We start from the raw sequence: 23,585 nt of genomic DNA, 5'->3' as shown, positions 1-23,585 counted from the left end.
GAGCAATTTCATGACCTGCTGTCACTTGCATAAAGGCTCTCCACTTTCATTACGGCATTTTCAGCCTCTATCCTCTGGAAAGGTTTTCCAGAGAACAGGGGGTACAGATTTAAAACATAAAATCCACACAGAGAAAACTAATTAACCAGGCAAGAAAATTATTTTAATGACAAAGGCTGGGGGCTGTTCCCTGTTCCCTGATCCTGCAATGTGTCCTGTGTATTTTATTTCGAGCACCGATACTTCAGATAACGACATCCTCATTCTTTTATTATTGTACTGTTAAACTCTGTACGACTGTGTTCGCCTGTTTAGCCTTCTCTTAATCTGTTTAATTATTCACCCCTGTCAAACATATTTAAATATACCATTAATATGACCCTGACTGGATTTATCTTCAAATACATACAAGTGAGAAACGCTTATCACACACATTGTGTCAGTAAAGGACAGCCACAAACATGATGGGTTGGATAATGTTGGTGACTGATACGAAATTATCAGCAATGGCCATCTGTCAGCTGCAGACACAATTAGTCTGTGGTTATTTGTACACTTTCCAGCATCTATATCTCCTCAACACCATGTGAGACTCATCAGCAGCTGTGATGGTGGTTTAAGGTGTTTCCTGCCTTGATTAAGAAAGAAAAAAAAAAAAAAAGCAAATTTAACCATGTTTATTTTTTCACGCCGTGCCGACTTACAATTCGAAGACCATGTAAAGCATGCCATCAGAACTGTAGGTCTCCAACAGCTCCACAATGTGGGGGTGTTTCAGCATGTGGCAGATACTGGCCTCTCGCTTCAGATCTGGCAGACAGAAATTTGACAGGAGGTATGGTGAGACACGGTTCACATACACAACAATTAGTATTTACCTCAAGTGCAAATATACTTACACTGTAACTATAACTATATGTTGAGAATCTGAGAATTAACACCTTTCACCTAACCTGTAACAGTTACAGGTTGTGAGGTTGTGAAGAAACCACACAAAAATGTCATGTTTTTGCTACAGTGACTTTAACCCCAAGCGTAAAGGTATATGGACCTAAAGCGAAAATAAATCAGTTGTTGGGAGGCTCAAGAAACCAGTGCATTTATTAAAACAGACTCAGTCTTCATGCTTTCAGATAAGTGTGTGTTACCTCTACTGGGCCATACAGGGACTTTTAGTGGATGACAGATAATCTAAGCACAGTTTGTTTTGGAAGGCTTCAATACCTCCTGTTTTGCAAATAAAATAAATAAAAAATACCATGTTTTTAGTGTTTCTGTAAAAAAATAGAAAGTAACATGATGAAAAAAATGCCTAACAAATAAATACGTAAACCAAAAACACTGAGATGCTTTGTTAAATCTGTTCTTGTGCCTTGGGAACAGGTATAGAGATTTAGGTGACGCACGCCACCCTCCTCCTTTCGCACCCCAAAAGGTCTCTACTTCACCACCAGAGGGAGATAAAGAACACTTAATAAAGAGAGGGGGGGGGGTCCCCTTCTTGATAAACAGAGTGCAGAGAGAGTTGGGCTGATGGATAAACAAGCTGGTCTCTAACAGAAAAGCAAGTAACACCAGATGGTACCACTAGAAAAACCATTTTAATTGCACATCTGGCTCACTGTCATCAACATCATCCCCTCTTATTATCACTACATCCAGATCACACTGCAGATACAAGTAACAACACGACTGTGTGGCATTCCTTGTGGGTTTTTTTTTTTTTGACCGATTTTACTGAATGAAAGACAAGTGGACAGCATTCTGTCTTTAAAGGAAAGGAAATAGACAATATTGACTGCAATGTGATGCTGGGCTGCTCAGTCCATAAAAACCTCATTTATACACTCCACTCTCCATCTGCAAGTGTACTGATCTTTGTGTTTGTGTGTATGTTCTTTGTGTTTGTGTGTATGTTCTTTGTGTCGTGACAGACCAGTATCATTATGCAACACAGCAAAATGGCACCATGTCCCCACTACAGAGCCCCCATTCTCCTGTCTCTTTGCTTCCATTATATCTCTCCTTTTTACACTCATCCTCACCCGTCTCGTCGAACCATCTATTCTTGAGTTCAACAATGCTGCCCAGTGTCTACACAGCAACGACGAAACCACTCAGACAGAGGAAGGAGGGGGGGGGGCGCGTTAGAGGCCTGGAACAGTCTGAATGAAACCAGCGCCATTTAAAATCAATTCTTCCTCAGAGGACTCGGCTCGGTTTTGTGATGTAATTTTAAATAATTTCACTTTGAAGTTCGCCATGACTGAAGGAAGCAATCTTGCCATTTTATCTTCTGACAAACTCAAGTGCAGAAATCACACTGAAAAGTCCAAATGGCTCGTCACGCTCTTACTGATAAATTACTTTTCCAATATTTCCACTGGCTAAACTTTCAATACACATCCAACTAATATTGCAAATTGCACTATTGTATTTTTCCTGAAACTCAATAACCATAAAGCTTTGATGGTAATTGAGTGTCCATCAGTTCACATCCATCTTTATGAAATTGTACATATTCGAACGCTCGGTCATTTTGCTTTTATTCAAAACTGTCAAAGTCTTAATTATGCTATTAATCATTTATTCCTTCATTTATTCCTCTTGCATGCTCGCACACAAGTACATTCACACATAGCTACAAATGTCTGTCCCTCAGCTTGTAGCTCGGCAAACCTGCAGTTCCGTCTCCTTTTCAGTCACATTTATGCTGATGCAGAGTCTTTCTTAATAAGCTACGGTATGTGGTCTCAGGAAAGCACTCTGGCTGCACTCCAGTTCTCTACCTTGACACTATGAGTGGCCACATTGCTTTTTTTTATTCTCCCAACTTTTTAAAAATGTCAGAAATGCCTATGTTGGGTTATATATGAATATTAACTGAATGACTAACTCGTTATGTTTCTTATGATTTTTATAATTTCACATATTATTGACCACAGGACAAAAGAAGAATATGCTTGGTAACATGGGATATAGAATATTGTGAATCTTACTGTATATATTGGTTTAATGGTGTGTGTGATGAATGATGGAAAATATGGCAAATCTATAATTACTGACTGTGAAAACTAGATTTAGAGAGATGGAATAATTAATCGATTTACTAATTAGTTGACTGAGAAACATAATTAACAAAAGACTGAACAGCTGATTAACTTCTTAAGTCATTAACCACACAAAAATGTCAGAAAACCTTCTGGCATGTTTCAGTAATTTCAGGCAATACATGTCATCGCATTAATTAATAATGATCAGGAAAAAAACAAAATTCACAGTTTCTTTAGCTTAAGCAGACACTTCTGGATTGGCTGCAGCTTCTATATAATCTAAATGTGGTGTAAATTATTGCCAATACTATTATCTAAGAGTAACAAAAATACTCGTCCCCAATAGACCTTAAAAGCCTGCCTTTAATTTCTGATAAACAGACCAAAAGATCCAGTGTAGTGATGTGAAATGACCTTGAACAGAACACCCTCAGATTTGTGAAATGATCTGGCCAGCTCTGATCAATATGAAGAATTATACAGGTAATTACTCTTGGTGCAACCAGAATTAGTTTTCCATGAACACTACCTATCACCACCTATTGAAACAAAAGTCTTCCACATCTTTTTGGACATCCTCATCATCATATATACTATGGGCAAGCTAAACGGTACCATTCTTGCTGCAAGTGACCACAGGGCGAAGCATGCCTGAGACTAACAACCATCTTTCAAATATTTCTGAAGTAAGAAAAACACTTTAATGTACTGGTGAATAAATATAGTAACAAGCTTAGTTAGGCCGTGGACTTTGGTCGTGGAAAAAGAGGTGTAAATCTGCTCTCTCTACTGTTTCTCCTCCCTTGGGTTATTTCCTTGTCTTGCTGTTATTGGCTGCCAGGCTAATCTCTGACTGTGGCATCGCAGATGGCACACAGTGAACGCCAGCACTGCCACCAACATACATACACATGCGCGCACACACACACCTATGATCTCCCTTTTCCTCTTAGTCAAACACACACAGGCCTGTTTGACAAAGCGTAAACCCACGTGGTTAGATAGAGACGGCGATGTGTGAGATATTGTTGCACGCTATGTCTCTCCAACACACACACACACAGGCAAACACATGCAGTTCCAACATATTACTCAACTGGTGCAGTCTGTGTGACACTGTGCCTCATTTATTTATGTGTGAGAATGAAATTATATGCTGGTGTTTGATATCTGAGCCAAACAGTATTTTACAATATTTCCCGATATACTCACAAAAAAAGAGAACAAGGGTTGCGTAACAGCAAAGAAACCCATTCGTTTTCTTTGCGCATTTAAGTCCTTCATTTGTTGACTCCACTTACCAGGTCTTCCAACTGAATAACAAAACACTAAGGTTTATCTGCAGCCACGGTTCACAACATGTCTGCGGTGTTCCTCACCTTCTGTGCTGAGTCCTGGGCTGGAGGTGAAGCTGGCCACGTCAACGATCTTTACAGCAAACTGCTGGCCCGTGTCTCTATTGATGCAGCGCCTCACCACACTGAAGGGACCCCTGCAACACACACACACACACACACACTCAAGTCATAGAAACCTACAAGTGCATAAATATCTGTACATGATTCCTAAATATTAAACCATGGACACACACCAACTTAGTGCAATGAGCAAAACATGGCGTTGTTTCTGAGAACATTTTGGATTTACAGTGGGTGGTTAGTTACGCTTCATAGTCGCCACGCTCATGCCAGTGGGAATTATAGAGCAGAGTGGTGCAGCACAGCTGTAAAAAGCTAAAATAAAAGCTTTATTATAGAGACCTGTGCTCGGGAGACCTACACAACCCTGTTTATATTTAGGAAAAGGAAATGGCAGATATTTCAAATTTGTGTTTCCACTTATAGCCTTCAGTATGTCAAGCTATAAGACATGTTTTCCAGACCCGTTTCCAACAGCAATTTCTAAAAGCTCGTATTAAAGATGATCAGGGAGGTTCAGCAATGGGTGGCAGATTCCTTGCCAGGTATTTGATTTTAAGTCACATACAGAACTGATGTTATAAGAAGACAATTTCAATAATTGACAGATATTAACAGATGTAATCTCAATGATGGTAAAAGGATCATGCTGTCAATTTTACATTTTATTGAGATAGTCACTGAACACAAAGCTAACAGCCTTATTCCATGCAAAACTTTCTTTTGCAGAAAGAATTCAATTTAATTTAAAGTGGGCTAAAATGCTTGCCAAAATATTGAATTCATATGAATCCAAACAGGTGTTGGGTATCAGCTGCTGGAAATCCCACCTAAGAACAAAAGAATAAATGAATGTAACGTAAAGAACATATGATTTTCCTTGATGGATGACAAACTACTAATAATCACGTGTCATCTTTGATTCATTTTTTGTCAAATGACTAACAGATTTATTGGTCATCACATGAATCATTACAACACTGCTTATGAATAACACACTGGTTTGTTGTATACATCCACAGACATTTCTCATGGCACACGACAGGTCTTCATCATTCAAGGATTCAAGGAGTTTTTACTGTCATTTCAACACATGTTGGTACACGAGGTGGAATAAAATTAGTTACTCTGGTCCCGGTATGAAAATAGAATAAAATTAACCAAGTATAAAATAGCAATATAGAAAATCTAGACAGTAAAAACAGTATATACATTATTATTGCCAGGGTCCCCCATCATTACCATGATAAACACACGTGCTTTGGTTTTAAAACTCACACACACACACACACCAGAGATCCGTTTCCCAAAACACCAGATGAACTCACACCTGCTGGTTACCAAGGCAGAAATATTGGTACGAAAAAAGAGGAGGATTTGGAAAGTGTGATTTGGGACTGGTACAGCAATAAATCATCTGACACAGCACCGTACATAGGAGAAATAATTGCAAACGGGTTGAAGGAGGAGCCGTCTGCTGGGACTTGGAAGAAGTGGGTCCACTGTGCATGACAATCAACTGTGGCTCAAACACGATGCAGTCTTTACAGAACTGGCACACCGGGCTTCATTATACACTGCAGGGTTGACTTAACTTTTAATAATACATTAGGGTTAATTTATCTTTTGTAATAATATTTTAAATGTGCTTAAAGCTAGCAGCTAAAGCTAAAAATTTAAATCAATTAAGGTACATTTAGACCATTTAATTTCCCCTATATTTTTTATTGGTTCAGGTGCTGAGGCATACAATTCATGGTTGTTAATGCCAATTATAAATTTCTCTTTTTTTAAGGATGGGTTTTCTTAAATAACCAATATGTTTGCATGGAGTAAAATATATATATAGGTCCACATGGGAGCTAGAATACCTTGTGTTTCAGTAGTCTCACACGTGTATATCGTAATTGTTTTAAATCAGTAACAAAGTGGTGGAAATAGGCACATTCTCCTACTCCAGGTCCACTGAGAGTCATAGACACAGTCACACACCCCTGCAGTGTTACAGCTGTCTCTACATCTCCCACGTCTACAGTCCTCAGAGTTGTAATCAGTGCTACTGGCAACACACACCCACCCAGACACACTAACACCCATGTGTTGAGGCAAAGTGGTGGCCATTACCAGGCATGACTTTAAATGAATTAGTGAATGAACTTGCTTGACCAAGTCACTGTCAAACAAACGGTAAAAGCAATCTAGTTCAAGCGCCTGTGTGGGCTGCAGCTGATTGGCTCTCACATTTGTCTCCAACATCTGCCGTAATTATTAACCCATACAAACAATTGTGGGCAGCATGTGCCCACTGAGAACTGTAAAACACAACACGACTCCCTTCAGAGTCCGCAAGGATCTTACAACCCCAGTGACCTTTGCACTCTTGGGTTGAGGTGCTGCAGCAGCTGTGTTTATTCATTAAGAAGTGGGAGGTGTGGGGTGGTGCTCGAGTACGGGAAAATCCCCCCATTTCTCACATGTGTGTTTGACTGGTGAATGTTTGGGGAAGTTAAGCCAGTGAATGCAACCACAGGGAAACAAATGACTGCAGAGAGGGTAAGGGCATTTTGGTGATGATGTAAGTAATGTCAATAAAAGTCATTACGGCCATTAAGCAATGAGGTGGGGTTGGGTGAACCTGCCACATCTTATGCATCAACCTCATTTGTAATCTCTTCTGTCAATTCAAAGGCGGCTCCATGGAGAATCAATTCCCAATTTGTGTAGTTTTTCATTAGCTGTGTTGCAGGAGAAAAAGGCGGTTGGTTGCTATATAATGTAATCAATCGTGAACAAATTCATCTCATCATCTCAAATAAAAAAATTAATGACCATTCAGCCATATAAAGCAGCTATTGTGAGAGAGAAAGTAACTGTAAGAAACAAAGGCAGTGTGCATGTGTGCCTGGCTAGCTATCTTTCTGAGGACCAGTTTGAGTTGTAGACATTTGGAGTAACATTTGGGAACAAACTCAATCCTTTCCGACAAGCGTTCAGAAAGCAATTTCAGGGCTCACACATGGGATCAGGTTAGAATTAGGTGTTAGGCATTTAGTCGCGATGGTTTTGGGAAGGGGCTAGGCAGGAATACAGCATGTCAACGAGTGTCCTCAAAAAGATAGAAGTACAAAAGTGTGTGTGTGAATGCATTTGTGTGTGTGCCCGAGTGTGAGGAAGCAGAGAAGCCGCATGCCATACTGACATCACCGCAGCTGTGCTGAGTGGGCTCCATACAAAACGCCCACACATGGCTCACATCCGACAGCGGCAGTCATCAAACATTAGCCCAAAGTGGCAGTCTTTACAGTCTGCTCCTTGGCTCATTCCAGCTCTCTTCTTCATGGAAATCAAAGACTGGATGTCAGGAACATTTTAACATCCTTACTCCTCAGGAATCTAATTTTCTCTCAGGTGTCTGTTTTTCCTGTCTCCCAAACAGGGACAGGACACATCTGTGGTCATTGTAGACTCTCACATTACCAGTACTCCTCTCACGAGAACAACAACCTTTGCTTAAAGCAGTACCTTGCTCTTTCGCTGCAGCCAGCAGATGGAATAAATCTCTGCTACTGTATCCCAAACAGTGCAAAACTAAAGTGCAGCTGCTACAAACATAATTTGTATGAGATTATCAGGTTAGCTAACGACTAGTGTTTGAAACCCTGGGCTCTAGTACCCAGTGAGGTAAACTGTATCTCGTCTTAAGAAAACCAATTTCAATGCAAATCCTGTAAATCGACAGAGCACACAGTTTTATACTTTTCAGATTTCAACAGAGAAACGAGTTCCCAAGTGATCAAGCAAATTCACAATACAATTCCAACCAACAAATTCCTCGGTAGCTTTTATTTGTGATGCTGCCCAAACTGAGTTTAAGCACATTTAACAAGTTCAACGTGTTTTGAACCATCATCTGAGCTGCAATAATTCACAGTGCTTCCTTATGCAAATCAGAGAAACAACCGCTTGAATATTAGCAGAGAAATTAACATTCAGTGAGTTACAAACTGAAATTCAGAGTAGAGATACCCTCAGGAGGTTTTTAAAGCTTTTGGCAGAAATATCCTTTCTTCTACATAAGCCAGAAGGGGATCCAGGATTGTTTAAACCTCCCCGCAGTGTCTGCCGTCTGAAAGAAAGCTTCAACTTCCATTCACAACTATTGATCTGCTGTGTGTGGGCAGCAAAAAGGGTCTAACGTAGAGAGAAGGAGCACACTCGGGTGAAAGGAAACAACTAAGATTACAGCACAACTAACACTATAGCCTATAAGTGTTGGCACAACCTAAAAACAATCTGAAAACCACTGACAACATGGCTTTTTAGTCACACAAACAGTGCTCTCTCTCTTGATATCTTTCCTCTGCAAAACTGGTGACAAGTTGACACATTCTGTAATGTGACACTTTATTGATCCCAGCAGGAGGTTGCAGCAGTGTCTCGCTTCAGGACAAAGAAGTGGATGGTTGCCAAGCTGGGGACTTGAACCCTGAGTTTTCCAGCTCTCCTGAGCCATATACATGCATGAGGAAATATAGGTGTCTTCACATGTAATTCAAAACTACATAAACAACAACTATGCCCATAAAAATCACCACAGAGATCAATGCAAGAAAACAATCCTCCATGTGGTTTCAAGCTCGTTAGATGTATTAGATTTTGAATTTAACGATTAGTTGAGCATTAATAAACAAGTGCACCGATACTCCAGCAGTCTCTTTTCCCCAATATGAGCATCTGAAGCTTTTCTGTTTATAATTACTTTAAAACACAATGCTTGGTTTTCGACTATTGGTTGGAAAACACAGGGAATTGTGTTCTCGTGTGAAAATTATCATAGAAAAGCATATATGATTTAGACTATGTAAAGATATTTTTTTATTATTGAACCTTGAAACTCTAAAATGTACTGATTATCAGGAAATGTACCTATTTTTATTTATTTGATAGTTTTTCTTAGTTAAACCCAATTAAAGTTCTTAAAGCAAAGTTAACACTGACAAGTTAAAACTATTATATTAATTACATTAAGTTAAAAGCATCTAAGGCAAATGGTTCTAGTAGCTAAACAATTTGGCCTTCCTGCAGCAAAGTATTTTGTCTCAGATTTATATGCTAAATGTTGCATCTGTTTGGGGAAAAGGGAATCATTAGAGCACTAAAAACTATAAAACAATCAATGAAAATTTAAAATCTAAATGTTGCCCAAGCAATTTAATTATCCAGCTCAGAACAAGCCAGAGGACTGATCACTTCATTGGTTCGGAGTGAGTCGCACATCCCAATATCCTTGGCTCTAATGAGCACCCCAGGGCCGAAATAAAGAGCACTGTGACTCCAATAGAGCTACTCAACAACCTAAGTCCTATTCAAACAGAATCATTACAGACAGAAACGGATTAAACTGCCTCGGTGCTTTGCCAACACTCTGACTATAGCTGAAATCTCCCAAAAAAAAAAAAAACAGGCCTGTGGATACTGCAGTGCGTTTATGACAGGTTAACTATGTAAACTACAATGAGCACGTCAACAGCAGCGTGGAGCCACCTACGCAAGTGTCACCTTTCACCAGAGTTAATCTAGTCAGGAGTTCAACTGACACCTGACCCGTCTGATATTTCTCCACAGAAACAGGGCTAGTGTAACCCACAGGAGAGTTGAATGAACATACACATGAAAAATCAAAAACAACTCATATATATATGTACATATGGCAATGCTACACAGTCATATGCAGCTGTTACTGTTGCCATGCAACTGTAAACCCTGATGGATCAGAGGTCTGACTTAATAAAAGTTCAGATATTTTGACTTTGGCTCTAAAGACCATGCCATCACAGAGACAAGACACAACTTAATAAAAGCTAATCGAGAAGATAAAATAAAGAAATCACACCTAAATTCACAGTCACACACAGAAAAAAGACTCGTCTTTCAGTAGAAACCTCCCTGAACATGAATAATAAAACCTGCATTCACGGGAGAAGATTACTGGACAGTGATGGAGTTTCCAGCGCTCCCAATCCCATCCAGCCGGGCTGTCCTTCAACACAATCCGATCAGGGACAACAATAGACGGCTTCTAAGGACAACAATAGCAGTCTGAGGGAGCGATGGACAGTATAAAAGGGTTTATGTACAGGTTTGAAAGGAGCAGAGGTGAAAGGTTAGTGGGAGACATGTGTGTGTGTACAACAGCACAAGGACCATCCAATAATGTGAAATAAATCACCATGACAACTCGTAGAGCACAAACTAATAACTACAAAGTTTAAGTCTGTCTCACCCACTCACAAATTATTTTAATTAGTGGGCCCTGATCAGTCACAGCTGATGAAACCCTTCAGTGTCAGGTTTAAAAACAAAACAGATAAATAATTTAATATTTTAATGATGGCTGGCTGTTCAGAACGAATGCATAACTATCAGTTTCAGTCCTGCGGTCACATATGAGGTGGAAATAAAACGCAACGAAAGCATAGAGGAGGCCTTCATTGACAACATATTATCAATACATTTAACATAAAGAGCTGCCAAATTAACATCCGATAAATCTATTATATAATGTGACTAAACGGCCTGGCTTATGTTACACCAATGCACAAATAAGGGAGCAATATCCACTCATTGTGTTTCAGCTATTTGCCACGCTGTCCACTACCTAAGGTACAGCTGACAATAAAACATGAGGTTAAAAACAAAGTGGGAGATGGCAGAGTGCTGCAGTCAATGTCTGCTGGCATTATTTATACCCTTAGCCTCAGGGCCATCACATTCCCAACTCCACTTGTCTCCATTGATCTGCCTCAGCCTCCCTTCCACTCCCACCTCGAGGCTGAGGAAAAATGACCCCCCACGCCCCTCCTCCTCCTCCTCCTCCTCCTCTTCCCGCAACACATCCCAAGACACCAGGACTCAACACACTTGATCCATCAACTGTAGTTTCACAAAAGACTTGCCTGGATGAGAGGGATTTTCTGGTCTTTTCTGGAATATAAATGTGGCCTTGCACTTCTTAACCAAAGCTTTAACACTAATGTTATGTCTTACTCTTTGACCGGCCCATCTAGACCGTGTGACCATACCTGAACAAATATGCAATGCACTCATTCAGTGTTTGCGGCGGTTGAGGTTACTAAAAACTATATTTAGCTTTTTATTTTGTGACACAGACTGCACAGGCACTGAAAAGTAGGCTGACACAAGCACATTTTGCACATCATCTATTAAATACATTATAAAAATGCTTCACCCAAGTCTGGACAGTAACATTAAATGAAAATGAGGCTCTTCTTCCCACTTTCCTGTACTAACTTCCACTGTCAAACGACAAAACAATGCAAATGTATGGTTTGCAATCACCAGCAGCTCCTTGTATCCGTTTCTAGGACTTCAAGGTCCTTGACCAAGCATCTATTAGTAACCAAGGCAACAACTCTAAATATATATATATATATAAAAAAGAAAAAACTAGGCCTGAGGGTCTTAAGAGCATGTGCCTCTTTTCCCTTCAACAAACTTAATGGACCCTCAGACCTCCAGTGAGGGTAGCATGCAGGGGGGAGGGGACTAACTGGTAGCCCAGGCATGTCAGCCTTCCCGCCATGTCTAACCACACAGAACAAACATGCACATGTAATTTTCAATTTTCACAGCACCTTAAACCTTTGCCCTTGCTCGTTTTTAAACTGTGCTCCGGCCAGGCTCCTGTTTTGTGACACTGAAAAGTGAGCCATAGCTGTGACCCGTTCACCAAGAGCTTGGCAAGCCAGTCTGCCCTTAATTATATGCAGGTGTGGCAGGAGTCAAACAGGGGGATTATGGGGCAGGAATATCCTATCCTATCGTGTCTGCAGGCGAGGTGATTACTCCACATGTACTGTTTCAGACTCAATCTGTTAGTAAATAATTGTATACTCATTCTGATCTAAATGTAACTGGTGCACACATACAGAAAAAAACTGTATGTTATAGTTGTTGAAACAAAATGCCTGATATGACATTATGTGTTATTAAACCCTTTGTGCAATTAAATAGCACCTGTCACATACTGAACTTTCCCCTTGAAAAAACAAAATTAAAAAACGACGGTCCTACACATGGGAACACCCAGCCTAATTAAGCATGGCCCTTGCAGCTGTGCTGTGAGGAGCAAAATGCAGGGACAATGTACAACATCCCAAAATTAAAACCCCGACAATAAAACAAACAATAACAGTGTTAAATGTCAATACTTACTTGCCAATCACCTCACACAACTCGTAGACATCCTCGAAAAGCACGTCGTCGTCCGCCATGGTCATACAGGTAAACGGGGATGCTCTACACAAGATTTCCCACCCACACGGGTTTGGAAAAGATTAATGGCAGCGACTTGGGCTCGCTAAATTCGGTTACTACTGTGCCACACTGCACACTCCTGGCAATTTAAACCCCCCAATGTCAAAGACAGGAAAAACCAGCAGCCTCTCGAGAGTCCAAGTTAGCCGGCTAGCCACATTAGCTGGCGTCCGAAGCTGTCACTCCGCGGCCCCACCTTCTCCTGAGCTACTCTCCTGGTAGGCTGGCTAGCCAGCGAGCTAGCTAAATAGTAGCCACAGACCAGACCCCAGGGCGTGGAGATTTCCTCGCTCGTTTGCTGAAAAACACCCCTCTTTGCATGCCTCGGTTTTGTATCTGTCTGGCGAATATTCCCTGGTACACGACTCCCCTCAGCAGCATCCGTGGACACTTCCCGCACCAACAAAGATGCTCCCTTCACCGCAAGCTAACGGGGGCTCTCGAAAAACGGTTGGCTAGCTGGGTTAATACGGAGCTAGCTGTCGATGGAATCACCGGTTGGCTCGCGCCGTTATTGCGCTGTGCACACCCAGTGTATCACAGATGGCTTATCCCACCGAAGAAAAAAACGGTAATGTGACCTGGCTGCAGTATGCTTCAGCTCCCCGAGCCCAAATGGAAGACCGTCATGTCCACAACTGCTCTGTTGCATACACCGTCCGTGCCTGGGAATATTTCAATTATATTCCTACACAGCCGACCCCTTCGCTTCCACCGTTGCTCCAGTTCTTACGCTGGCTCAGATGCTGGCTGGCTTTGACTGGCTGTTTCTCCGACTTCCAGAAATGCCAGGCTCCTCCCTCTATCGTCCAGGAAACTGGTCCGAGCAGAACCGAAATGGCCAGGGAGAGTGGAACCAGATTCTAGCCTTAGCGTCGCTCGAGCCAAGATGGCGTACGGAGGTGGGGGTCCGATTTAGGAACAGTTTCCTAATCCCCTCCAACGGTTGCATCCAGTGAATCCCGCGCAGGCGTCAACCAGACAAACCTCATCACCTTACGTCAGCCTTTTCTCCTTCTTATCTCCATCACATTAACATGCAGGTTATTCCTCTCTAAATTATAATAACTTATTCACCACATATTGGCCGCCAGCCACACCAATAAACTGATATATTTCAGAGTATAAAGATGGAGTACAGCAATTTTCTCTGGTTCCCAAATTCCTATGGGCCCTTAGGGAGGTTCCTCAGCTTTATATTATTTCATTAATTTGACAGAAAGGTTCATGTGTGTATATTACACTCAAAGGAATTTGCATATAATGTATTGTCTAGCAAATCTAACCCCTTTTCTGTTTGGAAATAGGCAACATTTTGTCACCCTCTTGAGAACTGCGATAAAGACGATTAGTGTGCAGTGATATTAGGATTAAGTATTTTTTTTTTTTTTAATGTAATCTTTCTGCAGCTGCAGGATTTTCTTCGGTGCAGGTGGCAGGTGCAGAGACACAGGTGGAATTTCCTCAGGTGTGGAAAAACAAGCGGGGATGTGTCGGCGATGCCCCCTAGAGGTGATGACAGGAATCGTACATCTCCCATTACTCCATTTTGACTGTACTCGAAGGACGCGAAACACATTTTACCACAAATTTAACCAAAAATTTAAATAAAACATCCAAATTAGATTTTGATATCTAATTAATTTCTATATTAATATATTTGCAAAACAAAGCAGAATTTATAATGTGTATGCAATATTTTTGGAATAGTATAACTTTAATGTTACCCTGTTTGTCATCATCAGTAACCTAAATATATTATTCACATTATTTTTTCAAAGTATACTATTAATTTTCGGTGTTATTTCATAGAGTATGACCACGACCCATATTATTTTTCTAGTTGAGGAATTCAGCTTTTCACACAAACATACTATATGTAGGCAAGAATTTTAAATGTGTAAAAACAAAAACAAAAAAACGAAGACAAACAGTATTTGCATTATTGAGGTGGTAAAAAATGTATTCTTGTATTTTTATAAAAACCTAAATTCTAATGCCAAGTTATAGTTGATCTAGCAGTGTGAAATGCCTTTTAAAAGAAGGCCCTATGTATTTGGTAAAATATGAGAACTGAAGACAGATCGTGTAGATCTCCATCGCTGATGAGAGACACAAAGTAACTAAAATATTGACTCGGGAGTCAGGTAAATAATAGCACAATCCATCACAATCCATGCAGATGAAGATAAACAAAGGCTTCTGGTTCCACTAGAGCGCGCTGTTCTCTCGAGGCGCTCTCTGCAGTTTCCATGGCGCCGCACCCCCACCCCCCCTTCTCGCTCATCATCTGCAAGATTCCCCCCATTGGTTGAAGCCCACCAGCAGCTACTGATCATCCGATTGGCTGCTGATGTGGTCATCATACTGTCTGCTATCGAACGGCCCTCCATGCAAAACACACGGTTACATGCAAAGCATACAAATGCACGTACAGACACAGAAACTCACACACACGGCATTAGAATAAACGTGAGTATAAACAGTAAGCATGAGCAAACGTGTATGGTAGAAAAAAAGAAAAAGAGGAAATGAAATGAAAAAAAAAATAGAAAGCATGCGTAGAAAAAAGAAAAGAGCTCTGTTTCCATGGTAACAGGGAGGGGAATGGTTTTAGTGGTTGCATGTGAAACGAGTAGCTATCGAAATATGCACTCACACACACACACGCTTATGTTTGTTACAGAAGAGGAGGTCACGCCGACTTACAAGAATTACTCAGACTTACACAAACTCTCACCACTTAACCTCACAGCTAACCCCTCTGTGACCTTATTTTTAAAAAAATCTTATAATTCAATGTTTATCTTCAGTCTGTAGTGATCAAACATAGAGATTATGTCAGATTGATTTTTCTCCTCTGCCATAAATTGTATCCCCTCCTTATTACCAAAAGCATATAATTAGGTGTTTTAGTTTTGACATATTTCTGTTAATGTATAATAACTCTGGGCATTATGGAGGATCTTCTTCAATCATAGCAAAAGTTATAGGGGGATACACAGTCTGTCAGACAGATTTTTCCCCTCTGCCATAAATTGATATTGTGTTATTAATTACCTCATTCTCGGTATAGTTTGAACAGCGTTTGGAGCAGCAGGTACTCAGACTGCTATGTGGTGTCAGGCTTTCTTCCCTTGAGAAAAATAATCTACAAGAGACACAAGACACAAAGTGACTTTTAGGTGTTGTTCTTTTAAGTGCCAGTCATTTTTTTCTTTCTTTTTAAAATTATATTTAATCAGACATGCAACAATAAAAATGTATTATTAGTGCAATGATAAGTGTCCATTCACTGAAATCAAGAAGTGGATTTGTTTCAGAATACTCAAAATGGTCAAAGCATAAAATGCAATGGAGCAAATAGTATTTTATTTACTAAACAGTGTTTTATGTGTGGGGGTTTGCTGGTTACATGAAAGTTTGATATTGCAATACATTTTATTTTGCTAAATACAAGATTGCCCCTTCCAAAATCTAAATATTATTTATTTATGGAGGATGGTTCTAACTTTTTTAAATTTGTATTTTTAAATTAATTTAGTGCAAAACTTTCCAAAAATAAAATACAGTGTTTTTACGTTCAACACTTTGTTAATTGTGGAAAATAATTGTTTTTTAGTTGAACGAAATAAATCAAAAACTCCCACTTCCTGTTTGGATGCATGTGATTGGCTGAATTCAACCGCGCAGACTCCTGGGAAAGCGCGATGTTCAAATTTGTTTCCGGTTTCTTTCAGCTTCGGTCGGTACGGCAAACATGGAGCTACCTCCCAACAGGTAGAACTCTTTATTTTTAATGTTATTTAATATTAAAGGTACTCTTTTTCTGCAGTATGTTTGCATTTGCGATTGCAAATATAGCATAATCTTGTCAGCATTGTGTTACGGCGCCACTAGGGCTCAAATGTACTCTTCTCGTCCATGTGAATAGTCCGTCAAGCCAAATAACATTTACTTATCAAGTAGTTTAAGGTGTTTTGTTTTTTATGAAATGTACGACTCTGATATAATGTTATTTAAGACATTTTAAGAATTGTAGGCTTCCAATGCTTGATTCGGCCAGACATTATTTACCTAAAAGCGTACTGTTCTTCCGTTTTCATAATGGTCTTCCTCCAAAATAAAACAAAAGGGAATGCACACTGAATCTGTTTTTTATTTACTACTCCGGACTACGTGTGATTTTATTTGCTGTTTTGTTTTAAATATCTATGAATTATAAAATTATTATGTTCTGTTAGCAGTTAGCCTGTTAGCAGGGCTCTAATGTTTACGTGCTTGTTGCTGCAGTTGCTATATTCAAAAGATAAATTAGAACATGAGTCCATAAAAGTATGAGATTTGAGCTTGTGAGAAAGATTTTACAAAGCACAATGTGCAGTAGTGTCTAGAGCAGTGGAAAGGTGTTGAAGAGTAAAGGAAACTGATGTTCTGTGTGGATTTTTCAGTGAGACAAGGACTCCCTCCACCAGCGTTGCAGTTCAGCGGAGGAGCAAAAGTAAGAGCTACCGGCAGTCATACCACAGCTTAGGTGCTGCTTCAAGGCTCGGTCTGACTCCAGGATTCACAGCAAGAAGGCTCAACACCAAGCGTAGGGCCCCAAAGAAACACAGCATCAATGTGAGTCATGCCAGTCAATTGCTGCCTGTATTTTTTATTTCATTAAACTGATCAAAACCTGCATGCTCATTTTCCACTTTGCTATCATGTCCTTTCCTTGTTAAAGGAGAAGGTGAACCCAGAGCACCTGGCCTTGCTGGTGAAAACGGAGTGGCAGCTGTCATACGTTACTCCTCTCTGCCACTTCAGACACACCCAGCTCAAGAGCTACTCGAGGCAGCTCTCTGCGTTTATTGCTGCAGAAAAGCAGCAAGGCTTGGCAGTGGAGGTGGAGGGTCTGCAGAGCAACTTCAGGGTGTCCTTCTCAGTGGTACGAGGGATGGCAGCGACAGATAATGATCCTGAAACAATCTTCATACAGGTATATTTTGACTGTATTAATTATATCCACATCATTGATTGGACAAAGGAGAGCTCATTAACAATGTGATCTGTTTTCTTTCCAATCGCAGATCCTTTCAAAGCCATTGTTTGCAAAGCAGGATGAACCACAGAAGTCAGTTTGGAGCGGCTGGTTCTCTTGCATCAATGGCAACCCTGAATACTTGCAATCCCTTCCCAAGGAATTCACCTGTCTACCTCTGTTTGGTAGCAGTGGGTCTGAAAGTCTCACCTCTTCGGTCAAATCCTGGTTCAAGCAGACATTTGATTGCTGCTTTGGCCCCTTAGAAATCAGCCACACTAGCCTTCAATGGCTAGTGGCATTATGGACTAACTGCCACATGGAGTCCAACATCCAGCACCTCAAAATGATTTGGACCCTTCCGTCTGTGCCACCACTCCAAGTCACATACGCGGTTAACCCTAACGACGTGTGGGAGCTGTGGAGCAGCGTGAGAAAGAATTCGACGGAGGCGAGTGAGGGAGCGGAGGAGGCGAGTAGTATTGACATTGAGGAGGTGATGAGGTTGATGCAGGGGCTGAAGAGCCACTTTTACAGACACTTCAGGCTGGATCTGTCTGCGGGAAGTCTTAACCAGGTCGCCACAGCACTGGGATCAGCAAAGTTCAGCGGCAAGATTAAGGTGCTCACAGCTCTTATCATGATTTAAAAAACAAACAAACACAGAGGACACTACTAATGTTTGTTTCATTTTGTTTCAGATGTCCAACAGCAGATATGTGATCACTACCCTGACACTACTGACAGAGTGTGCTCTCCTCAAAATGCCTATCTGAGTTTGACAGAACGGACTCTTCAGCAGCAGGAAATACCAGACGTGGATTTTAATTTTTTAAAATGACTTTACACCAACAAAGCAAACATTTTTAAACCTCTTTTCAGAGCTTTTTTCTCATTTCATAGTAGAACTTTTACATCAACACAACCTAGGAGGTTGTGTTATTATGAGTGTGGAGGAAAAGCCTAGTTTTTCTCTTTAAGCATTTTCTCCACTGTGTAGAGGCCACGTCCTTTTGTAAATACTTAATATAAAAATTGATATATATTTACCTGTGCATGTATATATTTTTGTCATTCAGCTGTAAATAAAAGTTTGAAAAGGCTGACGACTGAAGCACAATATGGCATCAATAATAATCAGTTTAGTTGTGAGGCTTTGTCTTACCAGTAGCTTAAATGTCAGAATATATAGTCAGTCCATTAGTTTTCTAACTTCTTTCTAATTTTAGTAATAATAGTAATAATAATCATCCCACTTTTTTGTTACGGAACAAAATCAGGCAACTTTATTGCAAAAAGACACAAATTCCAACAGCTCAGATAAGCTTATCAAAATAAACATGAGGCATGAGAATACAAAACAACAGTAGGAGACAAGGTCTTCAAAGAAAAATTACACTCAAAATATTTCTGTATATTGCACTGATAGAAAAAGGCAAATTAAATCAAAGTAAGCAACTTGTGATCCTGTGAGAGGAAGTCCTATGTAGATAATTAAAGATGCTGCAGCACTGCTGTTTTGTTTTTGCTACACTGACACTATTAAATGCGCAATGACAATAGTGAGGGTGTAGGAGTCACAATCGCTGCTCCATTATGCTCTTTAATGGCTGGACTGGTGTCTCTTTTGGTGTGCAGCTTGTGATGATGGTAATTAGTGTTCAGCAGATGCTCATCCTGCCATTAAACAGCATTGTGGAGCTGGAGATTATGAGAATAAAGGATCTTTATGCAACACTCCTTGTGATGCATAAAATATATTCAGATTTAACATCAACTTGTTCATGAGATGGATATCAATCAGTACTCTTGTTCAGAGAGGAAACCTTCTATATATCCCCCAGCCAGTGTGACCAAAGCTGAATTGTGTTTGCAGGCTTTAAACAGCATGTAAACCCAACTAACTTCACAGCTACACAAAAAGAAATACCTCTTGGCACTAGACCGGGGGTTGGTGTTAACTTCCCACTCTCTTGTTGTTTGTATATTATTTACTCTTGTGTGTATTTACAGCTCTGAAGAGAAAGGGGTTGGATATATATATATTTACAATGGTTGCACACGCGCCAACTTTTTTCTGAGATCCAGCAGGCAAACACACGGGACCATCCAGACTTTGGCAGAGCAAAGAGGAATCTGTGCTAACTTGTGGCAGCTTGACGTATTCGGCAGTCTGAAAAGGACCCTGAATGGCTACGTATACCTGGACAATATTTCTTCAGCCTGACTGTAATCACTCTGATAACGATTCCAACTCAACTGTTTACATGGACGCTAAATAAAATGATGCCTTGCTTTAAAATGCAAAAGTATTTCTGCCAGTGACAGGAAGTACAACAGATTATTTTCTTTCCACAGACTCTATTGTGGACTCTATTGTTAGTGGAATATTCAAGTCCATGTAAACATAGCCAATGAGTCCCTCAGATCTTCACAACATAATCAAGGTTAACTCCTCAACCACCAAACCATTCACTCTTCAGAATGTGCACTCAAATGGAAATAATGATCGACTTACAACAGGGGGGAGTAGAATAATGTTAACACAGTTAATATCACTGTCACAACAGATCATGCCTTAATGCCCAACATAAACCCCCCCTTGCTCACTTCGTTAAATGAAGCAACAGACACACTGGGCCAAGAGGTAAGCCATGGAGAGCAAAGTGACCTATGTAGGGATGTGATTCACAGTAAGTGGAGACTGCATGCGCTGTGAGTGCAGCAGCTTCAGGAGGCCAGTCCCAGGAAGAAGCCACCGACGAACCCGCTGGACAAGACGATGTTCCTCTTTATAAAATCTGTGGCCTGCGTAGAAAAGGAATGTGATTAAAACCAGCATTATTTTTATTTTAACTGGCTGAAGGAGGATATTCAAGATTAGTACCTCCATGCACCAAAAAACATCTGCACAGGTTTTCAAATCGATCATCTCAACTGAGCTAGCTTATGTCACAGTTACTGGGTGTAGTATCACAAACTGCACACTAGAGGGGCCTGTTGGATTATGGATAAGAAATACACCTCCCCACCCTAACATTAATATATACATTTATTATTAGTTTATTAATAAAGACTTATAATATATTTTTATCTTTTTTTTTTTTAATCTTCATTGTGCAATGAACTGCACATAAATATATATTTTGCAATGTAAAGAAAGCATACATGCAACTCAGGAAGATTTAAATTTTGCTATTTTCAGTCAAACATAAGCCAAAGCATGAAGAAAAAGCAAGCTTTGTTACAGGTACCTTTACCTCCTCAATGTATGTGTTTATTTCAGGGGCTGCTTTGTTTGCTTTCTTCTTTAGGTGCTTCTTTGCTTTGTTTACGTCCTTTTCCACCTTCTTCCAGTCCACTTGCACATAGCCGCTGTGATTGGCGAACTGTAGGGAAAGGGGACGAAGACATCAGAACCTACATAGATTCTCATACGAACCCTTCTGTCTGAGACCCTGACTGCATAAAAAGGTAATGGTTAAATTTCTTTCAGGGTGCAAAAATCAAGTAATGGTTCAACAAATGAAACCTTGAAACAAGCTCAAGCTATTGGCACTATTCACATTTCTCGATTGCTCACAAATGAACTCGACTATATATTACGTGTCCAGTCTATGAATCAAGTCATATGGCTGTCACAATTAAACAGAATGTTAAAATAACACACTGATGGGTTTGCAATGCCCCATAAGCAGCCAGATGGCTTGTGTCCATGTAGTGCCAGCTGACACACAATGCTGGTCTTTCTGCTGTAGAGAGGGGACCAGCTGAGCACCACGCTGTGTAGTTGGCATCTTCGGGTCTCAGTGAAGCTGACAAAATGTAAATTAAAGACCCAAACCCACATCAGGGAGAGGGAACAGCGAAGAAAGAGGACTATGGCGTTTCCTTACGTCACCTGTGTCTGAACACAAAGACTACCACCGCTACTAACTGCCACACATGTTGTGTGCCTGAGTGAGGGGGAGTATGACTCTCTTCTCAAGCATTGGTTCACTAAGCTGAACAGCCATTCAGAATGATTGCTTTTACTGATGGGTTCCACCTACGAGTTCAACAATGCACAATCGGACAACTATCGTTTTATGAACTGATCTTGTTCGTTAACGATTCTATGCCCTCTGTCACAGTAACACTACATTTCCCCACTGCTGGATCAATAAATGATTGTCTTATCTTTCATGAACACATTATTATTGTTCTCACCTGTAAAAGAAGGAATCCTCCACCAATAGCAGTGGCTGCTATCTTCCCAACTCTCTGGAAGACGTAACCAGCACACCTGTGTGCATTGAGACAAAGGGTGCCTCCTTAAAAAACGCTACCTTTTCACATCATAAGAACTGAGTCACATTTTGGCTTTGACAGCCCATCTAGTAGTGTACTCTACTATTAATATCTTCAATGTATTAATATAATAATTGTTGAAAGAGCAGCAATATGTGAGATTATCTTATAATCTCATTTGATCCATAAGTGTTACCAAATAAAAGATGTGTACTTACCATCCAGTCACCCCTCCCATCATGAGCTGCGTGGCCACGGAATACTTCTCAGCGATCGGGCCAGAGTTGCTCCCAAACACCCTGCTCCACCACTGGTGCCTCCGGGCGTACTCTGTCAGGTCCACAATCTCATAGACCTCATCTTCACTCTCTGGGTCGTCCTGACCTGCTGTGAGTGAGGAGGAAGCTCATAAAGGGACACCAACACCCTAATTTTGCCGTTGCGCTGAAAAAAACGCAAACATTATGGATGCATTTCATTTAAGACTCTTTCCACCGCCGCTCGTGTACTGTTTACCACCCATTCCTCAGGATGAAGGCTGCACAGAATCAGGTACAGAACCATCAGACTCACTTCTTTCCAAAAGCTGTTAAGACTCATAGGTGTTCCAGGTGCAATAATGCTATCATGTGCAATATCTGTACAATTACACACATATTTATGTATTGATACCCACTTTACGCTACTTGCACTGCTGTTTTTATCATTGCTTTGAGATAGTTTAGTTTCTTTTATTGATCTCTGCTTGATTTATCATTTACCTTCTTGTCTGTCTATTGTGCTGTGACTGAACCTCAGTACTTTCGTTTCGTTTCGTTTTGGAAGGACAATAAAAACCCTTAAACCGTAACTCAGTTTCTGTAGGAACCCTATATTTTAATATTTATACCACTAAATTTCACAGCAACTCTTCAAACCTATCTATTTGGCTCATATGATCTTAATTCTATGCAAATGAGAAAGGATGCTAATATTAGCACGCTAGCGTCAAATGGCTCCCCATCCCATATCATGCACACCAAAATCCCCTTAATAGAGTTTTATGAGCGTTGAATTCAAGACCATCCCTTACTTTAAATACCGGCGGTGCAAAAAATATACCTCAGGTTTTAATTAGGGTAATATCACCCGGTATTTCTAACAAACAAAATCACTAACCTTCCCTCTGGTCCGCCGTCGCCATTTTGGAAAAAGCTAGTTATGTCACCAGGATGTTGACAATGCTAGGCCACGCCCACTTTATGATGCTCTGCCACGTCAGTTGAAAATGCTTCATCTCACTTGATTAGGCTCAGCAACTTGGCAGCATTATTGCCAAAACGCTGCAACTTTCTCTGCGTATGAGGAAGATATCGTATTTGCATGCAAATAGCTTGCGTGGTGGGAAAGGCTCGTGAGGACCGGTGCACTGCAGTCACCCTTTAACCAGTCAATAAGAGAAAACTGACACACAATTTAATA

The 23,585-nt window shown here is 40.5% G+C and overlaps 3 protein-coding genes across 5 annotated transcripts in view; 1 reads left to right on the top strand and 2 right to left on the bottom strand.

The window, feature by feature from the left end:
- The window catches only part of LOC311509071 (peripheral plasma membrane protein CASK-like), a 41,526-nt gene extending 27,966 nt beyond the window's left edge, over positions 1–13,560 (bottom strand). Inside the window, 3 exon segments of the mRNA XM_084574119.1 lie at positions 705–810; positions 4,433–4,545; positions 12,707–13,560. Coding sequence (XP_084430245.1) covers positions 705–810; positions 4,433–4,545; positions 12,707–12,771 — 284 coding nt within the window. The 5' untranslated portion in view covers positions 12,772–13,560.
- A 2,982-nt stretch (positions 13,561–16,542) lies between these two features.
- Positions 16,543–18,918, top strand: cenpl (centromere protein L). Its single transcript, XM_084574324.1, has 5 exons — positions 16,543–16,588; positions 17,260–17,431; positions 17,538–17,792; positions 17,884–18,456; positions 18,536–18,918. Exons 1-5 carry the CDS (start codon positions 16,569–16,571, stop codon positions 18,608–18,610), a joined length of 1,095 nt encoding a protein of 364 aa, XP_084430450.1. The 5' UTR covers positions 16,543–16,568; the 3' UTR covers positions 18,611–18,918.
- Positions 18,919–19,089: 171 nt separating this feature from the next.
- Positions 19,090–23,432, bottom strand: LOC311509223 (FUN14 domain-containing protein 1). 3 transcript variants are annotated; one of them, XM_084574326.1, is made up of 5 exons: positions 23,283–23,432; positions 22,343–22,508; positions 22,044–22,119; positions 21,089–21,223; positions 19,090–20,642 (listed from the first exon to the last, which is right to left on the bottom strand). In XM_084574326.1, the coding sequence occupies exons 1-5, from the start codon at positions 23,305–23,307 to the stop codon at positions 20,565–20,567; spliced, it is 480 nt and encodes a 159-aa protein (XP_084430452.1). In that variant the 5' UTR covers positions 23,308–23,432; the 3' UTR covers positions 19,090–20,564. The 3 variants fall into 3 exon arrangements, with proteins under 3 accessions (XP_084430452.1, XP_084430451.1, XP_084430453.1); XM_084574325.1 differs by having other exon boundaries at positions 19,092–20,642; positions 22,343–22,511; positions 23,283–23,428; XM_084574327.1 differs by having other exon boundaries at positions 19,102–20,642; positions 21,095–21,223; positions 22,343–22,511; positions 23,283–23,422.
- Positions 23,433–23,585: the final 153 nt, after the last annotated feature.

This window comes from Chelon labrosus (genome assembly GCF_963514085.1).
Source record: "Chelon labrosus genome assembly, chromosome: 24".
In the NCBI taxonomy this organism is placed as follows: Eukaryota; Metazoa; Chordata; class Actinopteri; order Mugiliformes; family Mugilidae; genus Chelon; species Chelon labrosus.
This window is presented reverse-complemented; position numbering and strand designations above follow the sequence as displayed.